The sequence below is a fragment of the Branchiostoma floridae genome, chromosome 16 (assembly GCF_000003815.2).
Source record: "Branchiostoma floridae strain S238N-H82 chromosome 16, Bfl_VNyyK, whole genome shotgun sequence".
Classification (NCBI taxonomy): Eukaryota; Metazoa; Chordata; class Leptocardii; order Amphioxiformes; family Branchiostomatidae; genus Branchiostoma; species Branchiostoma floridae.
Window position 1 is genome coordinate 8989804 of NC_049994.1, and position 17703 is coordinate 9007506.

At 39.1% G+C, this 17703-nt stretch overlaps 2 protein-coding genes across 13 annotated transcripts in view; one reads left to right on the plus strand and one right to left on the minus strand.

The window, feature by feature from the left end:
• Window positions 1–17703, minus strand: part of LOC118403953 (double-stranded RNA-specific editase 1-like) — a 146449-nt gene that overhangs the window by 110249 nt on the left and 18497 nt on the right. Inside the window, exon 1 of one of the 12 annotated variants that reach the window (XM_035802844.1) lies at window positions 10972–11091. The exons of 10 other annotated variants lie outside the window; for them this stretch is intronic. In XM_035802844.1, the coding sequence (XP_035658737.1) occupies window positions 10972–11065 (94 nt within the window). In that variant the 5' untranslated portion in view covers window positions 11066–11091. Of the gene's footprint in view, window positions 1–114; window positions 398–10971; window positions 11092–17703 lie in introns of those variants that run through there. One more of the 12 variants, XM_035802851.1, reaches the window with a different exon arrangement.
• LOC118403955 (UPF0711 protein C18orf21 homolog) overlaps window positions 13509–17703 on the plus strand; it is a 30307-nt gene continuing 26112 nt past the window's right edge. Inside the window, exon 1 of the mRNA XM_035802854.1 lies at window positions 13509–13554. The gene's annotated coding sequence lies outside the window, so the exon portion shown is untranslated. The remainder of the gene's footprint in view (window positions 13555–17703) is intronic.

Sequence of the window (17703 nt, forward strand, 5' to 3'; positions counted from 1 at the left end):
ACAAGAGGGCTATCGAGTATGACCAAGCCTTTTCTGTAACGCTAAGGGACATCCCCAGACTACATGAGCATTGACAACATCCTAATTGTACAGATACAGACATGAAGCACTTACCCGTAACTATGGGAGCTTCCATCTCAGCTCAGTCCTACCGCTACTGTAGCTAGGAATGGTACAAGCAGGCAAGTGGCACTAACACAACGGGATAATGGTTTACGGGAACAATAGGGGAGGAGACAGCTCTCTGCGGCCTCTCTGTTGGGAAACGGGTTGAACAATAGGAGATGTTGCCTCTCTCTGTTGTCTCTGGCTCGCTAGCGAAAGAACATCTGTAGTGGGGGGTTCTAGATATATCAACTGCCACTGCTGGGAATCGCCTGGGGGCTATCGGACCTAACCATGTATTTTTGATGAATTTCTCCTCCCTAAGCCGATCAAGTGGATTTGCACAGTGAGATAAATCTCGGGAAATCACACACGACAACGGCGTAGCAACGGACAGACATTTGTCACATGACCTTGGGTCAACGAAAGGCCAGTGATTGAAGGGACTTATGCTGATGAGTCACAGGGACTGCACAGGTGGTAGGCAGACATGTACAATCCCCTGGGGATCTACCTCCCACACTCCAACCTCATCGGTTGGGACTAAAATGGCCCGCTAACGATTTTCCCGCGTAGAAAAAGAGGCCCCGGCTTCATCATTACCCCGGTATGGGCCCTTCACACCGGCCTTTATTTCATTAGCGTGGGTGATTCTCGGTTAATGCGATACATTATTTACTCCACCTGCCAGCCCGTATCGACAAACGATCTCCGCATAGGACCGTCGGTCGACCATTCACGCGCATCCCTATTCCAGACATGCTGGAAAAACCGACAATTTATGGCAGAGGGGTGTCCGGGGACCATGCATCAAGCCCAGGTAATACGGAAATCTGGCGGTACGAATCTTCAAATTCCCGCCATCGATCTTACACTTGGCGTAGGCACATGATAACACAGGCAAATTTCAGAAATTAGGTTAGAGGTGGCAGTAAAAATAAAACAGTCTGGAGACCAAATCGGAAACCTGATCTAAAAGATACCATGCATATTTAAATCACAGCACTTCTGAAAGGTATAACACAATAGCTATTAACCATTGCACCTGTCCAATCACTGCCAGCTAACTGCGGCTTTTGTCCGGGTAAACTAAAGGACAAGACAGTTGTATTTCTCACTGTTTATCAATGATTCACATAGACCATTTCTGATTGAAATTCCAGATGGAGCCCAGGACAGATGGACTTTAATGATTGAATATAGATATGTAAATAGATTTTATGTATCTTTTATAGTTTTGACCTCCAGCTGTTTCAAGTACAGTGACGGATGATAACACAGGTATGGAATAAAGCTTATCAATCAATTAATTGATCTGATCACCTGTGAGAATGACCCAGAAACAGTCTGTGATAAAGAATGTTGAAAAGACAAAAGAGAAGAGACGATGGTTTCCTCAAGAATCCTCCAACATTTTTAATACCCACCAAAACCTACAGTCTTACCAAAATTGGGCCATCCTCTAGCTCTATAAACAGAGGAAACAAAACAGGTCATTCCGTCCATTTACTTCAACTGATTGACTAGACCCCAAGCACAAGAAAACATTATCAACACTTTGTCCACATTCCCAATATTGCTACATAAATTCACAGAATGAGTTTTCCCGGCCTCTTTGTGTCAAGACGTTTCCTCAATGAGCCGCATTTCCTCCATGAACTGCGAACCACCTCATAAACTGATTTTTTTTATAGCCTACTTCCACCATAAAGGCATGTGTTCACTCAATATGGCCCGATCATTTGGTGGGTGCTTACTGCAGAAAACTATTGTGGTTGTGGCCATTACCGGACACAGATTAGTTACCAGAACAATCTACATACATGCACAGTAAGAGATGGGGCAGGTAACCATGGCTCCCGCAGGAATAGCCTATTTAGCCACCTCTACAGTGCCCATTAACATTGTGATCGGTGGTTATGTCCAATCAATGGGTACATGCAATTGGTCCTAATGTGTTGGGGGTCAATGACATTGGACTGAAATATACCAGATTTGGAAATATCGACCAATATAGCAAGGGAACAAAAATGACATTTGGTTCACCTTGGCTTTGGTTCCACGTCTGCATTATTATAGATTTAATCACAGCACAGCCAGAGACCTAGACTTACTTTAAATCTTGAAATATTTGCAGCATTTCTTTTTTCTTGTTTTCCTGTACTCTGCCAATTCAATTCAATTCATGACAATGTCAACGTATGCGTTTTTTTTTTTTACAGTTTTGTTTCAACTGTTAACCTACTGTACCTGTAAGAGATTTCCGCATTTACTAGTTAGTTCGCAGTCAAAACAATACTGTAATACAATGGAAGACAATGGTGTCATAATATCAAGAAAAAAACACCAGGAAATTTACAACTACTTACTTCAAACAGGGTTTCACCTCAAGATTTCTTTCCAGTCCTGACAACCCCCTGCTCATTTTGTGGAGTGATTTGGGCTAATCATAGTTTTCTTTTTCATCTCAGACAAGCTAATTTTGTCAAGATTCTGTCAAAAAATGGAATGGCGGTCGCTGCGTAAAACCCCAATTTCAAGTCCAGACCGTAGATGCCCGGGGAATTGGTACTGGGGAAATGTAACCAGATAAGAACAGCTGGACATTACATGGTCAGCTGGGTATCACGACACTCGATCAGGAGTCACAATATCACGGTTAGCTTCGCACATTCAGCCCAGGGTGGGAGGGCAAGCTATACCTGTATCTGTCTTTCTATGCATGCCAAATGAAGAAACTATTCCTATATAGTCTGGATGTAATCTTACACACTGGCAACCCAGAATCCCAATCCAGTGAAGTGACAGACAGCATTTTAAGTCAACAGAAATCAAAGATCATCAAAAAGCTCTCAGGATGACAATGGCATACAAATAAAACCATAACAGGCTTAGGAACATTTCAAAATTTCATGAGCAGCAAAAGCACTGACAGTGAGGCCCTTCAGGGCTGTTTCAGTCTGGCAGAGGATCAAAGCAAAGTGAGAGTTGAATGTATAGTGACTGTCATAGTATTATCATGTTCACCTATTGATATGCCTTAGGCCAGCAAGGAATATAACGATATTGAACTTTTCTTGTATACATACAATTTTTACCTGCCAACATTTTTGTAGTCCTTAATCTGTAAGTGTAACTTTGCTTGGGGCTTTGACGACTGGAGTAAGAACTTATGGCTGCATGCAAAAAAACTCCCTTGTCCTATGAGCTAACGACCTTGTGAAGCTATTCAGACTTTTGATGATCTTGCTTCTTTTTGTTGTGCTTTTGTCCCATTCACAAACTAATATCTATCCGCCAACATATTGGTATCTTCATAAATATACCTTCATTGGTGTAATGACTCCTGCTCTAACAATTTATACAATGTAGTTGTCTACAAGAAAACTTTCCAATCTTGCCGTTATACTTCTTTTATCCCTACCGGGTATTAGTAAATAATAATATTTTCGTCTGCCACTATTTCTGTACCCTGCCTGTTCCCTCTTTCGGGTAATAGTGTCCTCAAAATTTATGGTTTTGAACAAGAAAATTGTAACATTCTACTACACACTGTAGAATGATATTCCTCCCTTAGGAAATTATTTACAAACATTCTTTGAAGAAAGGCAAGACTTTCTTGCTCTTATTTAGCTCTCTCCTCCAGAGCATCGCTAACAAGCTTAGGACAGATGGACGTTGGGAGGACAGCTGGTTATCTATGTGCTCTATCAGGTGCAGCGATATCGCTCACCTGCGCACGATATCCACGCAATCTATTTCACCATCTAATATCGCTGCAAGATGCCTGGGTCAGAATTGCTGCCATGAATCTCTCTAATCTTAGACCTGCATTCTAAATATCAGGTAGAGGTGGAGGCAATGCTATTACTTTTCTGTACATAGGGGGGTCAACTCATTAAAGAAATCTGTATTAGGAGATGAATCTTTGTGGAAAATATCCTTAGATCCTGGACAACAAAAATGAAGCATGGCAACCTTTTCATCAACAGCAATATTTAGAATTGAAGTTGATTTGAGAATACTGCAAATCTTGAAATGTTAGAAGTGGTTTTATTTTTGCAATCACATAACGTGGGAACGTTGGAAGATGTATTTCAAATGTATTATAATCATACAATGTACAACAGAATCTTTCAAGTGTGAACTTGAAACACTGCAAAAAATGCCTTTCCCCTTCCGAAGCGAAATTAAGTACCTGCAAGTATAAATGAACTTGTTACAGTACAGTTACAGATCGTCATATTATCGGATACAGTAACTTTACATACAATCATGCTAAGACAATCTGGTGGATACAACTTAATACTAACTTTAGGCTGCTTAATGATCTATATAGCTATTTGGCACCAAACTTGCATTGGTTACTGGGTTAGGTAGCTGAGAGACAAGGTTAGCAATTTGAGCAATACGCATGTATGTTTACAACACTTCTTTTCATTTTGTTCAGTTGCAAACCAGATTAGAACCCCTAGCTATATTGGTCTAGCTTTCTCCTAACTTTTCCCATAATTACTACCTGGAGGCTTGGTTAACCAAGTGTTGACAGGTCAACCTGAGGTCACATACATGTGCAAGATGTGAGATTCCTGGGCAAATTCATCTGACAGCACCATTCTTCCATGATAAAGAGATCAGTCTCCTCCTGTTTTCAATAGAACCTATCATTTAGACTTCCCAGCCTGGAAAGTTTCCCAGAGTCAGCACCAACTCTGTTGTCTGACTGTCAACACAACTATGTAGGGTCCAACCCGTCTGACTCTAACAGGTAATCCAAGATGACGTTGTAACCATGCCACATGAACCTATGAAAGCACACATGTCAGGGAGTAAAGCTTGGGACGGTTTTCCAGCTGCAGGACAGTTGTTCCGACAATGTTGCCAACTACTGTACGTTTGGCTTTAAAATCTCAGGAATTTCCATTTCACAGAAGGGACAAAATGGAGTGCTGGCAGTGATTTTAAGTTCATGGTTTAAAGGGGAGGCAGAAGATGGAGGCAGTGGCGCATAAAACATGAACATAAAAACCACCATGAAAATTTCAAGAATCACAGCATGAAGGTCTGCATACCTTTATTGATGAGGCGTAGCGAGGTATCTTAATTCAGTATATACATATCAACATGCCAAGCCCACTCTAATTTAAACTTATTCATTAATCTTCAATGTCTGTAAGCTATTCCGAAAGTGTCATCGGTCACTTTAATTCTAGGTGATCAACTCAAATCATTTTATCAGTAAATGTTGCAAGTATATCCTTCCACAGCAATTAACAAACCAAAGCTATCTTTTATTGTGAACCAAACCTTGTCCAACCAATAACTCACAACAGCTGCCAATACCTTTCCTACAGAAGCATGTAGTATGAATCAAGATCTGTTATTCAGGGGCATGCTTTCTGTGTTCTGGCCAGTGTCCAGACCACGCATTTCTGAAACTGACATCTCAAAAATTGATTGTAGCGCCTCCGGCACGATTTTCTGTTTAGATCACTGCAGAAATCGATTCTTAAGATTACATGATCATCAATATATATGTAGGCATGTTGAAGGAAAGATCATAAAGTTTGTATCATGAACATGACACGTACATTGCATTTCACATGTACATGTACATGCATCTGAAATCTGGTATTGGTTATGATTCACGATGCAAAGTAAAAAAAAAAATACTTGGCTTTTTACTTCACAAAATCACAACATGGACAGACATTAGTTTACAATTCAGTATAGAAATAGCTAGCAAATTTTGGAACAATAATGCAAAATTCTGAGATAAAATTTAACTTGCTTTCGTGTTGATAAATATTCAGGTCACACAACTGCTTTAAGACTTCACTTACCAAGTCCTAGTAAAAATGAAAATCCTTCAAGACTTAGTTCAGAGTAGCATGTAAAAACACCAGGGCTGTCTGGGATCCCATGTGACATGTCATTTTAAGTTTTGGAAAATAAATTTTCATCAATTTCATGCCATGCAGTTAAGATTTTTGGATGGACAGGGTGAAATTTTAGTCCATAACATCAAGCAAATTTCCATCACAGGATGGAGAGACTGGTCCTGGAGACAGCGCTGAAATAGACTGTATTTTTGCACTTCAGCCAGGCAAAATGGACTCCCATTCAGACACCCTAAACACTTCCATCTGGCACAGTCCCAACATTCACCCACTGTAAATCATTTCAAGTTCACAGGAACTTAATTTTGCAGTTGGAGGGGGAAAAGGTGTTTCAAATTCACAGTGGAAAGAGCTGTTACAGTTGTAGTAACTTAATATCACTGCGATAATCATAACCATAAAACTAAGGTGAATATTTCAAAAGTTACAGTATGCTAGTGACATCACTGTATCTGATGGAGACACTCATGTCAGTAGGTCCCCTGATGGGGTGCTGAGAGGAGGCACAGTTACCGCACCACGATAATACCATGGCATAAGTGCTGTACTATGGTCCATTTGGGAAATCTTATTGGCTATTTGGAAGCATTGACATTTTGGCAAAGCATACTGCATATTGTGTAGGTCTTATGAAATCTGTGACAGAAGGTCTGCTGGGTTACTCTAGGATAGTAACCTCTGTGAAAATGCTTGTGTCAATGGGGAAATTATCTAGTATTCTAGGGGGCCACCAAAAAAAAACTATTGAGAAAGTTCCAGATTTACAGTTATTTAGAAGCTCTTCCAGCACCAGAGTAAATTTAGCTCAGTTGTGTCTAGCAATGTCATAAAAATGGTTTTGCAAGTTGATGGATGGCAAAGGAGGCAGGGATAAACAAGTCCACTAGCCCTATTGTCCAGGGCAAGTGAAAGTGCTGTTCGGGCAAGTGCATGTCCTTCCCCACTTGTCCGATCGGGCAAGTAAGATTTTTCCATTGATTTTAGTGCAATTTTGATATACTTGTTACTTTTCACAGTCATGACATCAAGCAATTGTCTACAGAGAATTCCATTGCTGGAAGTGAAAATGCATATACTAGTAACAGTGACATTTGAATTTTGGGCAAGTGAAAAATTGGTTTGGGCAAGACATTTTTTATGTGCTTGCCCGATAGGACAAGTGGATTTTAGAAAACTTGTTCAACCCTGGGAGGGCAAACATATTAAACTATGAAAGATTGTAATAATGTAAAAATGATAAATCTCAGTGCATACAAAGATTTACTTTTCTTAATTTAAAAAAAAATGGTCTACAGTTGTTGTTTGAAGAATTGCAAAAGACGTCAACTATTGCAGTCCATCATATGATAAATCTATAGTATACAAAGATATATGTTACATTTTCCAGCATATTTTCTACTACACAAGATATGGCAAACTCATAAAAATTGGTCTACCACTTGAAGAATGGCAGAAGAGACCAAAAACATTAAACGATCAAAATTTATCATATCAACATATATCTATGATACGCAAAGATCTATTTTTCCAGGGTATTAAATCTACTGCACAAGACATGGCGAAGTCATAAAAACTGGTCCAACGTTTGAAGAATGGCCAAGGAGGCCAAACACATTAAACTATAGAAGTTTGTCATGACATAAATCTAAGCCTAGGAAGATCCATTTTTTCCTGGATATTTTCTGCTACATAAGTCACTCGGGGAACCTTTCGCTCCATTAAAAGGGGGAGATGAAGAATGGCAATACTATAAAATCTTGCCACTTACTTTAGATAAGGATATAAAGCACCACCTTGGGGGAAGCAAGGAGTGAAGTGAATGTGATGAAGAAGCATATTACCATCTCTATCTTATATTAAAGACACTGCTTTATCCTATGAATTAATTCCTTGAAGGTGGGTGTTTAAAGAAGATTTTGGAAATGTATAAAACGTAATATGTACGAATTCATCTCATATCAAAATTAGAGGTGATTTGCTTATCAAGTTAATGCTTATGGAACTAGTTTAACTGTAATATCCAACACAAAAATTGGCTCATCCAAATTTTCGACTGAACACCAGTCTTTGTCAAGGAATGATATTACAGTTAAACTGGTTCAATAATGACTTCTACCAACACAGATGAACTTTCAAGTTAATAATGCTTACCGTACTTATCAAGTTAATGCTTACTTATTCCACAGCTGTCACTAAAGGTAAATGCTGTTTCAACAAAGAACACACAGAAAAAAAAGAGTTGCATACCTTTATGGTGTACATCAAAAACGTTCAAAGGGTTCAGATGATGTATCAATAGGATGCAGCACATCATCATCATCGCCATGGCAACATCATCATCAGGTCATGTGGAGAAAAGGATACACACAGTTAGCAAACCTGCCTCTACATGTGCATCCAATAATGTGTCTTTTAGCAATATTTAAAAAGAAACCAGATAGTACTGTTTGCTCCTATTGCCCCGAAGATGACAAACTTGGTCCATACGTTGTGTTGCTGTTGGGCGATCATCGTATAATTACAAACTTGGCAAATATTTGGGATAGTCATACATGCATCCTGCAAGAAAATTCAGCTGTCATATAAGGGTAAAGATAGTCTTAGATCCATGTTGACTGACAGTTAGTTTTGTAACAGCCAGTACCATCAAAATGGTACCACAACTTATTACGAAATGTGACAACGCCCACCCTAACCGATCGGGTATCAATGGTTTGGGTTGGGAGGATGAGATTTCATGTTGGCCTACTTTTGCCCATGCTTGCCTGATAGCAATGACAAGATATGCTACCCTGGTCCAGGGCATGTACAGTTATGTAGGCTAACTATAAAATAGTCTGAACACTGGGGTCTGCGACAGTGACACCAAAAGTCACCAGATTTTTATGTGCACATAAAAGAGTTGTAAATACTCCAAATAGTAACATGGAAGCTCTCTGTTATGGGTCTCACGTATATGTTCACCTCATCTGATTTCTGCTGTGTAATCAATGAAATGTTAGACAACACATGTATGAGACCATGAGAAAATAGACGTACACATATGCAAAGAAATCTAGCAACATAGCACATTGGCCAAGTTATGACAGCCTGGTATCCAGCCGTACTTTTTAATATTATTGCTCTCGAGTCTCTTCTGTCCTCTCCTATTACAGATCCTGAGTCTCTTCTATCCATTCCTTTGCGGAAAGGATAGAACAGACTCTGGAGCTATAATACAACTGGATACCAGGCTAAAGTTTTGATCTGTTTTGACAACCTCAGGTTTTGCTATTACAACTAGTGACAGGAACTTCAATACTATTTGACCCAAATCTGCCATCTGTGTGGATCAATCGTCTTCAATTATGAATCCAATATTTTTCGCAAAGTGTGACCATTCCATTTCAATATGTTATGTTGTGCATAAATGTTCATATAATATAATCACAACAAACACTTGTATAATTTCTATTTATACCTTTCCTGGTATGGTCTCAATCATATCATAATACATGTCTATAATTACCCTGGAAGTATGATTATCTATCAGTTTATTGCTTCACTCAAAGTGGGTGGAGTATTGTTCTAGGCTTGTCTGTGTAACTCTGTGTATGTCACTGTGTACATGTATCCATGTGTGTTTCTGCAATTCACATATAATTTGTTGCTCTACATCCTCAGTGTACTAGCTTTACCTGTGGATTTGGGTTGCAAAGCAGTATGGGTAACGGGGTGAAGTCTGCCTTCTCTGATTGCCTTGTTCCATGCAACGCACTCATAAATAACCATTCATAAATAACGCAACTGGAAAATCCTAACAGCTGACTACTTGGGTACCTTTGATCAAATGTGGCACCATACTGGGAGCTGCCACTAAGAATTATAGCTTTCCAACCTTCCTGCTGCTTTGACATTTCTTCCTCCATTTCTCTCACTGGAAGCTATTTTTATGACACTGCTTTGGATAGGAACAGAGCACTACACATAACTACATTTTTGGAGACATGGTGACTTTGAAAAAGCAAAGTCTGGGAAAAACTGTGCTACCTGACTAATTACAAAAGATGTAGACACTCTCTGAGTATGACGACTGCAAATAGCAATCTTTGCAATCTTATGGTTGCAAAGAACCATGACACTGACACATTAGCACCAGTAAATATCAAAAGTTTAACTCCCTTCTCCGCAGTATATTCAATAGTTAATTAAGATTAGTAACATAGGAATCTTGCCTGTAAGTTTCTCTGCATAAAGGGCAAAGGTTAATAAATCTAATACAACCTTACTGACCGGGATGGCAATAAACAGTCTATAAAACTGCTAATAAAATGCTTATCATTCTGGATGATATTACAAACATAACACTTAAACAGTAAAACAGTCAGTAGAAAGAGTTACAATGTACAAGGGCAGGCTCCTTACATGTACAATGTACATGTACTTCCCTCCTACTGAGGCCAATGGAAATGGATGGAAGGACCATGTTTAGTTCACTAAATCACTTTCACAGAAAGTTGCTTTGAATTCCTGGCATATCTTCTTTTAGGACTTGGTTGATTTGTTTACCAAACAAGAGCATAAGGCACTCAAGTCTTGATACATCTGTTCAGTAATTAGAAGAACAGACTGGTACGATGTATGGTAGTATAGTATGTGTCCAAGGAAACGGTTTGGGGATGGGGGTACTTGAGAACAAGACCCATACATGTATCTGTACATGCACCTGTGTAGAAACTATATACGTTATATATATATTGATTTTACAAACAACCACAAGTACAATTTAACATGAAGTTTTACAACTACAAAGTAGAACTAAGTAGTTTCAAAATCAAATCATGATATAAAAATCAAAGCCGAATCTGCCATTCCTCTCAATGACTACCGTTATATTCTGTTGTTCTGGGGACTCCTCCACTACGGCTCTGACAAAAGTTTCCTTCGGAACTGATTAAGAAAGACAACTATGGAAGATTTTACTGACCTTGATAAAACGTGACATTTTGTAGCATGGGAAGGTTGGGAACCCAGCACATTGGGTCGAGAAGGAAGAAAGGGAAAGGCTGGTGCCACGCCATTATTGACCGTTTCTCCTGACAGACTGACTGACAAGAACGATCCTTCTCAGAACGGCCACATGACATCATCAATCATATAAGTCAATTGGGTTAAATATGGACCAGACCACACAGACTCAAGGGATGACAAGGATGACTTTATCGAATTTGGTTCTGTTTGTTACACATTCACGGCATTCAAAAACATTGCAATATGATATCAAATCACAAAAAGTTTATTTTTATTTACTTCGAATGTTTTCTTCACAATACAGTTATGTGGGATGTTTTCTTCTCTTCGCTAAGACTCCCCAAGACCCCCACAGCCTAAATCTAATGTATTGTCACCAAAGATGGAGTTTCATGACGTTAACAAAAGAAAGGTGCAGGCCAAAAGAAAGGAGATTCCTGTTTTCAGTCACTACTGAATCAATGCAATATTGTTACTGTTTATCCTATTTGGAACCTGTTATACTTATATATGAAGAGAAATAGCAAGGTTTTGATCAGATGGATTTTTGACACTTCTTGGCTTGGCTTCAGCCTTGGCTTGACAAAGATTTGTGCAATACGTGCTTTCCCGACTTTTCGTCTCATTTGAGGAAAAAAAATGTACAAATGTTAGACCAAACCACACTCAAAATGTATGTACGTAATCAGCTTACTCTTCTAAGCCTGATTACCATGAAAGCACCCACGCTTTTCCCTCACTATAGAGCACGGTAGCTCCTGTAGACAAAGTAGATGTGTAGGATGGTACTCAGTCTAATTCCTTATAACTGATGCTTGTAATTAAAAGTACAGTCACTGTACATATACATTTTTTTTTTACATATGAGTGGGAATTAATAGTTCTTTATATTAAAAACTCTGTTGCTGTACATTTGCTACAATGTCACACATGTCAGAGCTGACTTAATCAGAAACGACTCTGGTGAACTCCCAGCACTTCCCACCAGCCAACCACCTGGTAAACTTGACCTGACCTTGAGAGTTCACTTGACAGAAATCAGCTCCCACCTTCCCCCAGGCACTACCTGTATCCTGGAAGCTGCTTTAATGTACTGATAGTCATACAGTAGTAATTTCTCCATGATAAACTGATGTTATCTCAGCTAAAGCCTGGCCACATGATGACCATAAATCAGTGTAAGTGGATTTGGCCATATTCTAAACCCTTATGTAGGTCACACAGCAGGCTAGAGGTTTTGAAAGAGCTCAGCAGCAGCATAACAGGTTAGTATCTGAATTTCTCATCTCTTCTCTAAAATCTCAAGTATAAAGCTAGGACTCAACTCTTAACAGTTATTTCACTTCTTCAATGGCATGGACTCAAACGAACATTCCCACCTTCATTCTCAGTACATATAATCTAAGAAAACCTCCATTTTAGGACAACCTTTGAAGAGAAGAGTTCACGATTATGCTGTGACCCTTTCAACTGATGCTCTGCTAATAGCTTTTCTTAGCAGGAGTTATAACCCTTTACTGATCCTATCTACATCCCACAGGGTCATATTTTGCCTTATTTGAGGAGATTTACAGTAATAGGTCTGTAGTGGTGCACTCTGGATGAACTTTTTATACCAGCATGAGGCCAGATTCTTCCCCCCATACCAAGAGGGGACAAGCTTTCATCTCGCCTATGATCATAGGGGACCTGATCATAGTTTCCAGTTGCCATCACTCATCTTCATACTCTATATTAACTTTGTTTTTGTTTGGATATCCCAAAAGTAGGTTCACATGACTACTCGACTGTAAACATCCACAAAGATGATTAATATTCCTCTGTGATTAGAATCTGATTTCTTGAAATTGGCTCGTGATGCCTGAGCGTAATTGAACTGGACAGAATAAGGCCACAACATTTTTATTTGTTGATTTCCAGATTTCTTAAAGAGACTCAACTCAGAGAGAAACGTCTGTAAATGTACTGTGTCTTTGCATATGGTCCATACAGTTTCTGGGAGTGAATACAGGACTCTATTAAAGGTTTTTCCTCTTCCTGAAATTTTCGACTTGACAACAAAGAAGATAATTATTAAGTGGTATAGCCTAATATTAATTTTTTAAGCATGCCTATACTTATCTACTGTAAATGCATTTAAGTTTGCTGGGATTTGATTTTGCTGTGTTTTTAAGTTCGCAGTAGCACCATGCACTGTACAGTCCCTTACTCAAGTTACTGCCATGGAAAAATGTTTGCGGTGGTTTTAAGTTCGCAGTGAATTGGCAACGCGAAAAACGAGGACATAAAACCATCGTGAACATTTCTGCATTTACAGAACATCAACAGCAGTACATCTATATCCAGCATATGCATGAAGTACATGTAGTGTCAACATGAACTTTGTAATTTGGATGGATGGATGGAACATGAGAAATTCTTGACCTCATAGATTTTAATCTACGCCAAACCATCACTATTAATAAATCAGTGCCATTCCTCAGTACATACAGACAGGGACACAACCCACATCAACAAACTCAGGACTTTCCATGATGAAGTAAGTGATATTCGACATTTTCCATAATTCTTTTCATCCATAATAAGAATACCTGGGGCTTACCATTCGCATGGCAATTCAAAAGGTATAATTTGTTATAGATAAAATTGAATTTGGGACATCTAGCAGGTTACATTCAAATTGCAGATTGCAGGTTTTATTAACAGGCAAGAAAATCCTACGGAAGAAACAAAATCTTCTCTCTTGGTTTGATAGATCATGTACTGTTAATCTTTTGATAAAAAAATGCTAGCAATGTAACAATGAGGTTCAAATGCCGCCAAACTGACCATGCCAAACGGGTCTGACTCTTTTGGCGTAGTGGTTACGGTGTTGGGTTTGTGAGCTGGCCATCTGGGTTTGGCGCGGGTTGAAATCCCAGGAGACAGGAGACCTAAAGTACCCGATAGATATTTTTGAGATTGGGCTAGGGTCTGGTATCCAGGCTATCTCCACCTCAAATCAATGACATGGAAAAGACCACAGAACATGTTCTACAACTCCAGACTAATTTCCCTCCCATCACCAAATTACATCCCTGCAAAAATACATGGCACTTTCAATAATCCAGAGACTCTAACATACCCTAAAAAAAATACCAACCTTGCTAGCAGACTCTAATATAAGAGGGTCCTCAGGGCACTACCGGTAATCTTCCCCCAGTGTCCAATGACCAATAGTCTTGAACACTTTCAATGTGTTGTGTGAACTATTAAAGCTCGATTAACCTCTGTTTCAACCCTGGATAACACAGAACATGGTCATGATGTAACCCACATGGTACCCCAGGCTTGCAACAGAGACTAACAGAGCTTGCAGGGCATTTTTTTCATTACATTTTAAGTTCAAGGATGCAGCCGTTGATTTAAGAAGTTTAGGGTTTCATTACGACTTGATTTAAGAAGGCAGAAGTCATTTCTACCTCGCCTCAAGGTATGGGATAAATACTAATAATAATGATGACTTCAGTTCTAATCCTTCCCACAAGGACAAATCAATAGGCAGACTTGCTCTGAGGACTACATCATTCCATGTTACCTACACCGGATCTAAGCACATTTTCCCAATGGAAAAGCCTTGCTGCGCCCCACTGTACTACAGTACCGTATATGGGGAAAAACTTGCAGAGGTTTTATGTTCCCAGGTTTACTTGGGAACCATCAAAACTCTGCCAACATGTGCTGTCTTGCATCGCGTTCCTACAGTTGCTTCAAATGCGAAGTAAAAACACTGCCAACACCACCTTTCCCCTCTTACCACTAAGATAGCCCAGTGTACGTTAGTCAATTTACAGTATTTCCTACACTAAGGACTGTGCTGACAGAACCTACTTGACTGCTGCTCCGTTTTCCCAGCTGTCCCCTAACCCAGAGGGGGGGCACCCCTGACATTGAACCTTGACCTTGAACAACCAAAACAAAAGCATCCCTGCATCTGGGTTTCATCCACACTAAAATAAGGCACAGAAACAAAGTCAAAACCACATGTGTCTGTGTCTCCTAATGTGGACGTGTGCTTATAAGCTATTATGAAAAGTAATTTGATCTATGTCATAGCAGATTCAAAATATAAAACACATCTATATTCATGTGCAAGTTGTTCCTTTTTCAAGCTAAGTAGTCCCGTAGCATAAACATTGTTCACAAGAGTTACGTTAATCAGATGTTTACAATACACCAGAATAGTATCCATAAACATTTCAAGAATACAAATAGACACTAGACTTCAATGTCAAATTGTGGAACTTCATGTCGAATATAAATCAAAAGAAGAAGAACTTATTGATTAGCAATAACTGAATAAGTAAGAAATACCTTTGAGTGATCCCGCAGTTGGTATTTGTTGCAGTCGTTTAAACTCTTGTTACCAAAAGGTTGCAACGTTAAACGACCTTTCAACAGAGTCCACGCCAAGTTCAAGCTGGGACAATTTCCAGGATTAGCCACAAAAATCTGCACTCAGCTCAACAGTTCTGTGTCTATTCATGGAACAATTTGTCATCAGGAGGTTGTCAAAATCCAGAATGCTCCAGTGCCGTGGTTCATATGACAACACACTGTATTTGTATGTGTTACGTTGTGTCATGTGTGTACTTTTATATATGTCCAGGAAGACTAGCAGCGTACAATATTTAGAATTTTGTATCACAGCTAATGGACAAATAAAGCCTCTCAAAGCCTCTCTCACACAGATATTACATAAATGTTACCATTTCTTCTATGTTCTAACCACTGATATACATTTGTACAACTGTAGCACCCCTATTGAAATTTCTCTGAATATCAAATCCAGTGACTATCTTTGCACAGAAATGTCATTGTTGAATTCACCGTCATCAAAACCCCAAATTCTTTTATCATACACCGATTTGTATGCAACAAGAATGTGCCATATCTACAGCATGAAATTCATACCACAACACACTGTTCATACCAGTCAAAAGAATATGCATATTCTGTTGAATAGTCCTGTGAGAATCAGGTTATAATTTGATTTGTGTACATTAATTGAAAACTACTCAATGTGACAGAGTCTATTCTGTTTAAACTAATGACCTTGACGCAATGATCTGAATATTTCCTGGCAGGCCTGCTCCCATAATTAACTCCAAGGACTCTCTCATACATGTATCAAAAAGACTCTAATATAATCCCACAAGACTGCCAGATTTTTTTAAACCTTGCATGTAGGGAGATGGGGATCTACTGATGCAGCATCAGTGAACTCATGCACACTTCAGATACCCAAGAGACTTAGTGAAACTTTAAGGCATTTTTCAAAAGGCCTCACTCGAGCAATTAGTCTCTACCAGACTACATTATAAAGGTCATTGGAAAAACCGTAGAAATGGAACAAATAGAGGAGTAAGCTGGCCAGAGAAGTACAGCCGGCTAGCGCCCTGTTCCCTAGCCGGCTATAGTTCTCTGGCCGGCTTACTCCTCTATCTGTTCCATTTCTACGTTTTTTCCAGCGACCCATGGAGTCTGGTAGAGACTAGAGTAATAGTCTTTAAGCAAATGAGGCTACTACTTATACAGACTATTTCAAATGTGTACCAACCTGCTTTGATACAGATATAATATGCTTCAAGATGATAACAAGTCTAATAGATCTTTATACTGCAGACTCTATGACGTAAGAAATACTGCTATGTCAACGACTCTCATATAAGATTCAAATATCACCACAATTTACAAGAACAATGGTATACCAGCTCTGCATCGTAAAAAGGCTGGTAATAACTGTTACAGTATGAATAAATAAACATCTCATCCAAGCACAGATAATTCTTAGTTGCTTTTAATGCTCCATGCAGAGCAATTTCCATTATACTGATGATATCGACATCACTCACTATGATTAAATTGTACATTACCATCCTTACTGTCATACCTTAACTACTTCAAATCAAAACCAAAGAAGCTACATATCATTAATGTATGTATGATATACATAGATATGTAATTACTTGCTTTTGGAAGGATTTTGATGACAATCTGAGGGAACATCTAACCTTCATTAACCTGAGAGTTTATATAGAACCCAGTTGTATTGGTAATTTAGAATGCTACTTTCTTGGTCTGGGTCACAAAGCAATTGGGTAATGGGCTGAAGTCTGCCATATCTAACTGCCTTCTTTTGCATCAACTCTGACCCTATAATAGATCATAAGAATGCAAATTATGAATCTGTCTACTTTGAATTACAGTAACATTTCTATGCCACACAAATATGTGCAGCTTACAAGAAGTGGAAAGGGAGGGGACGGTCTTTTCTATTTTTTGTTTCTAAATTCTGAGAAGACTTGTGGATACACGCAGCAGGAAATGAAATTCTCCCATACAGAATAACTCATCCTAACCCTCAGAAGTACTACAGGCTAATTCCACTGCAATAACCAGGGATTTGGCCTGCCTTTACGTATCCCCGTCCCATTTATCAAAGATTTAAGTTAATTGCGATCTGTCTTTCATCACAATACAAGAATGTTCCTTTGATTGCGAATAGGCTATCAAAATGGAAATGAAGTTCTTGCTTTATTGCGAGGCCCATTGATGTCGTAATTAGTTACATGACACAATTCCTGGCGTCAGCGTAACGAGCTGCTCTTTCAAACTGAACAAGAAGATTATGAAAGAAACGTCAAAG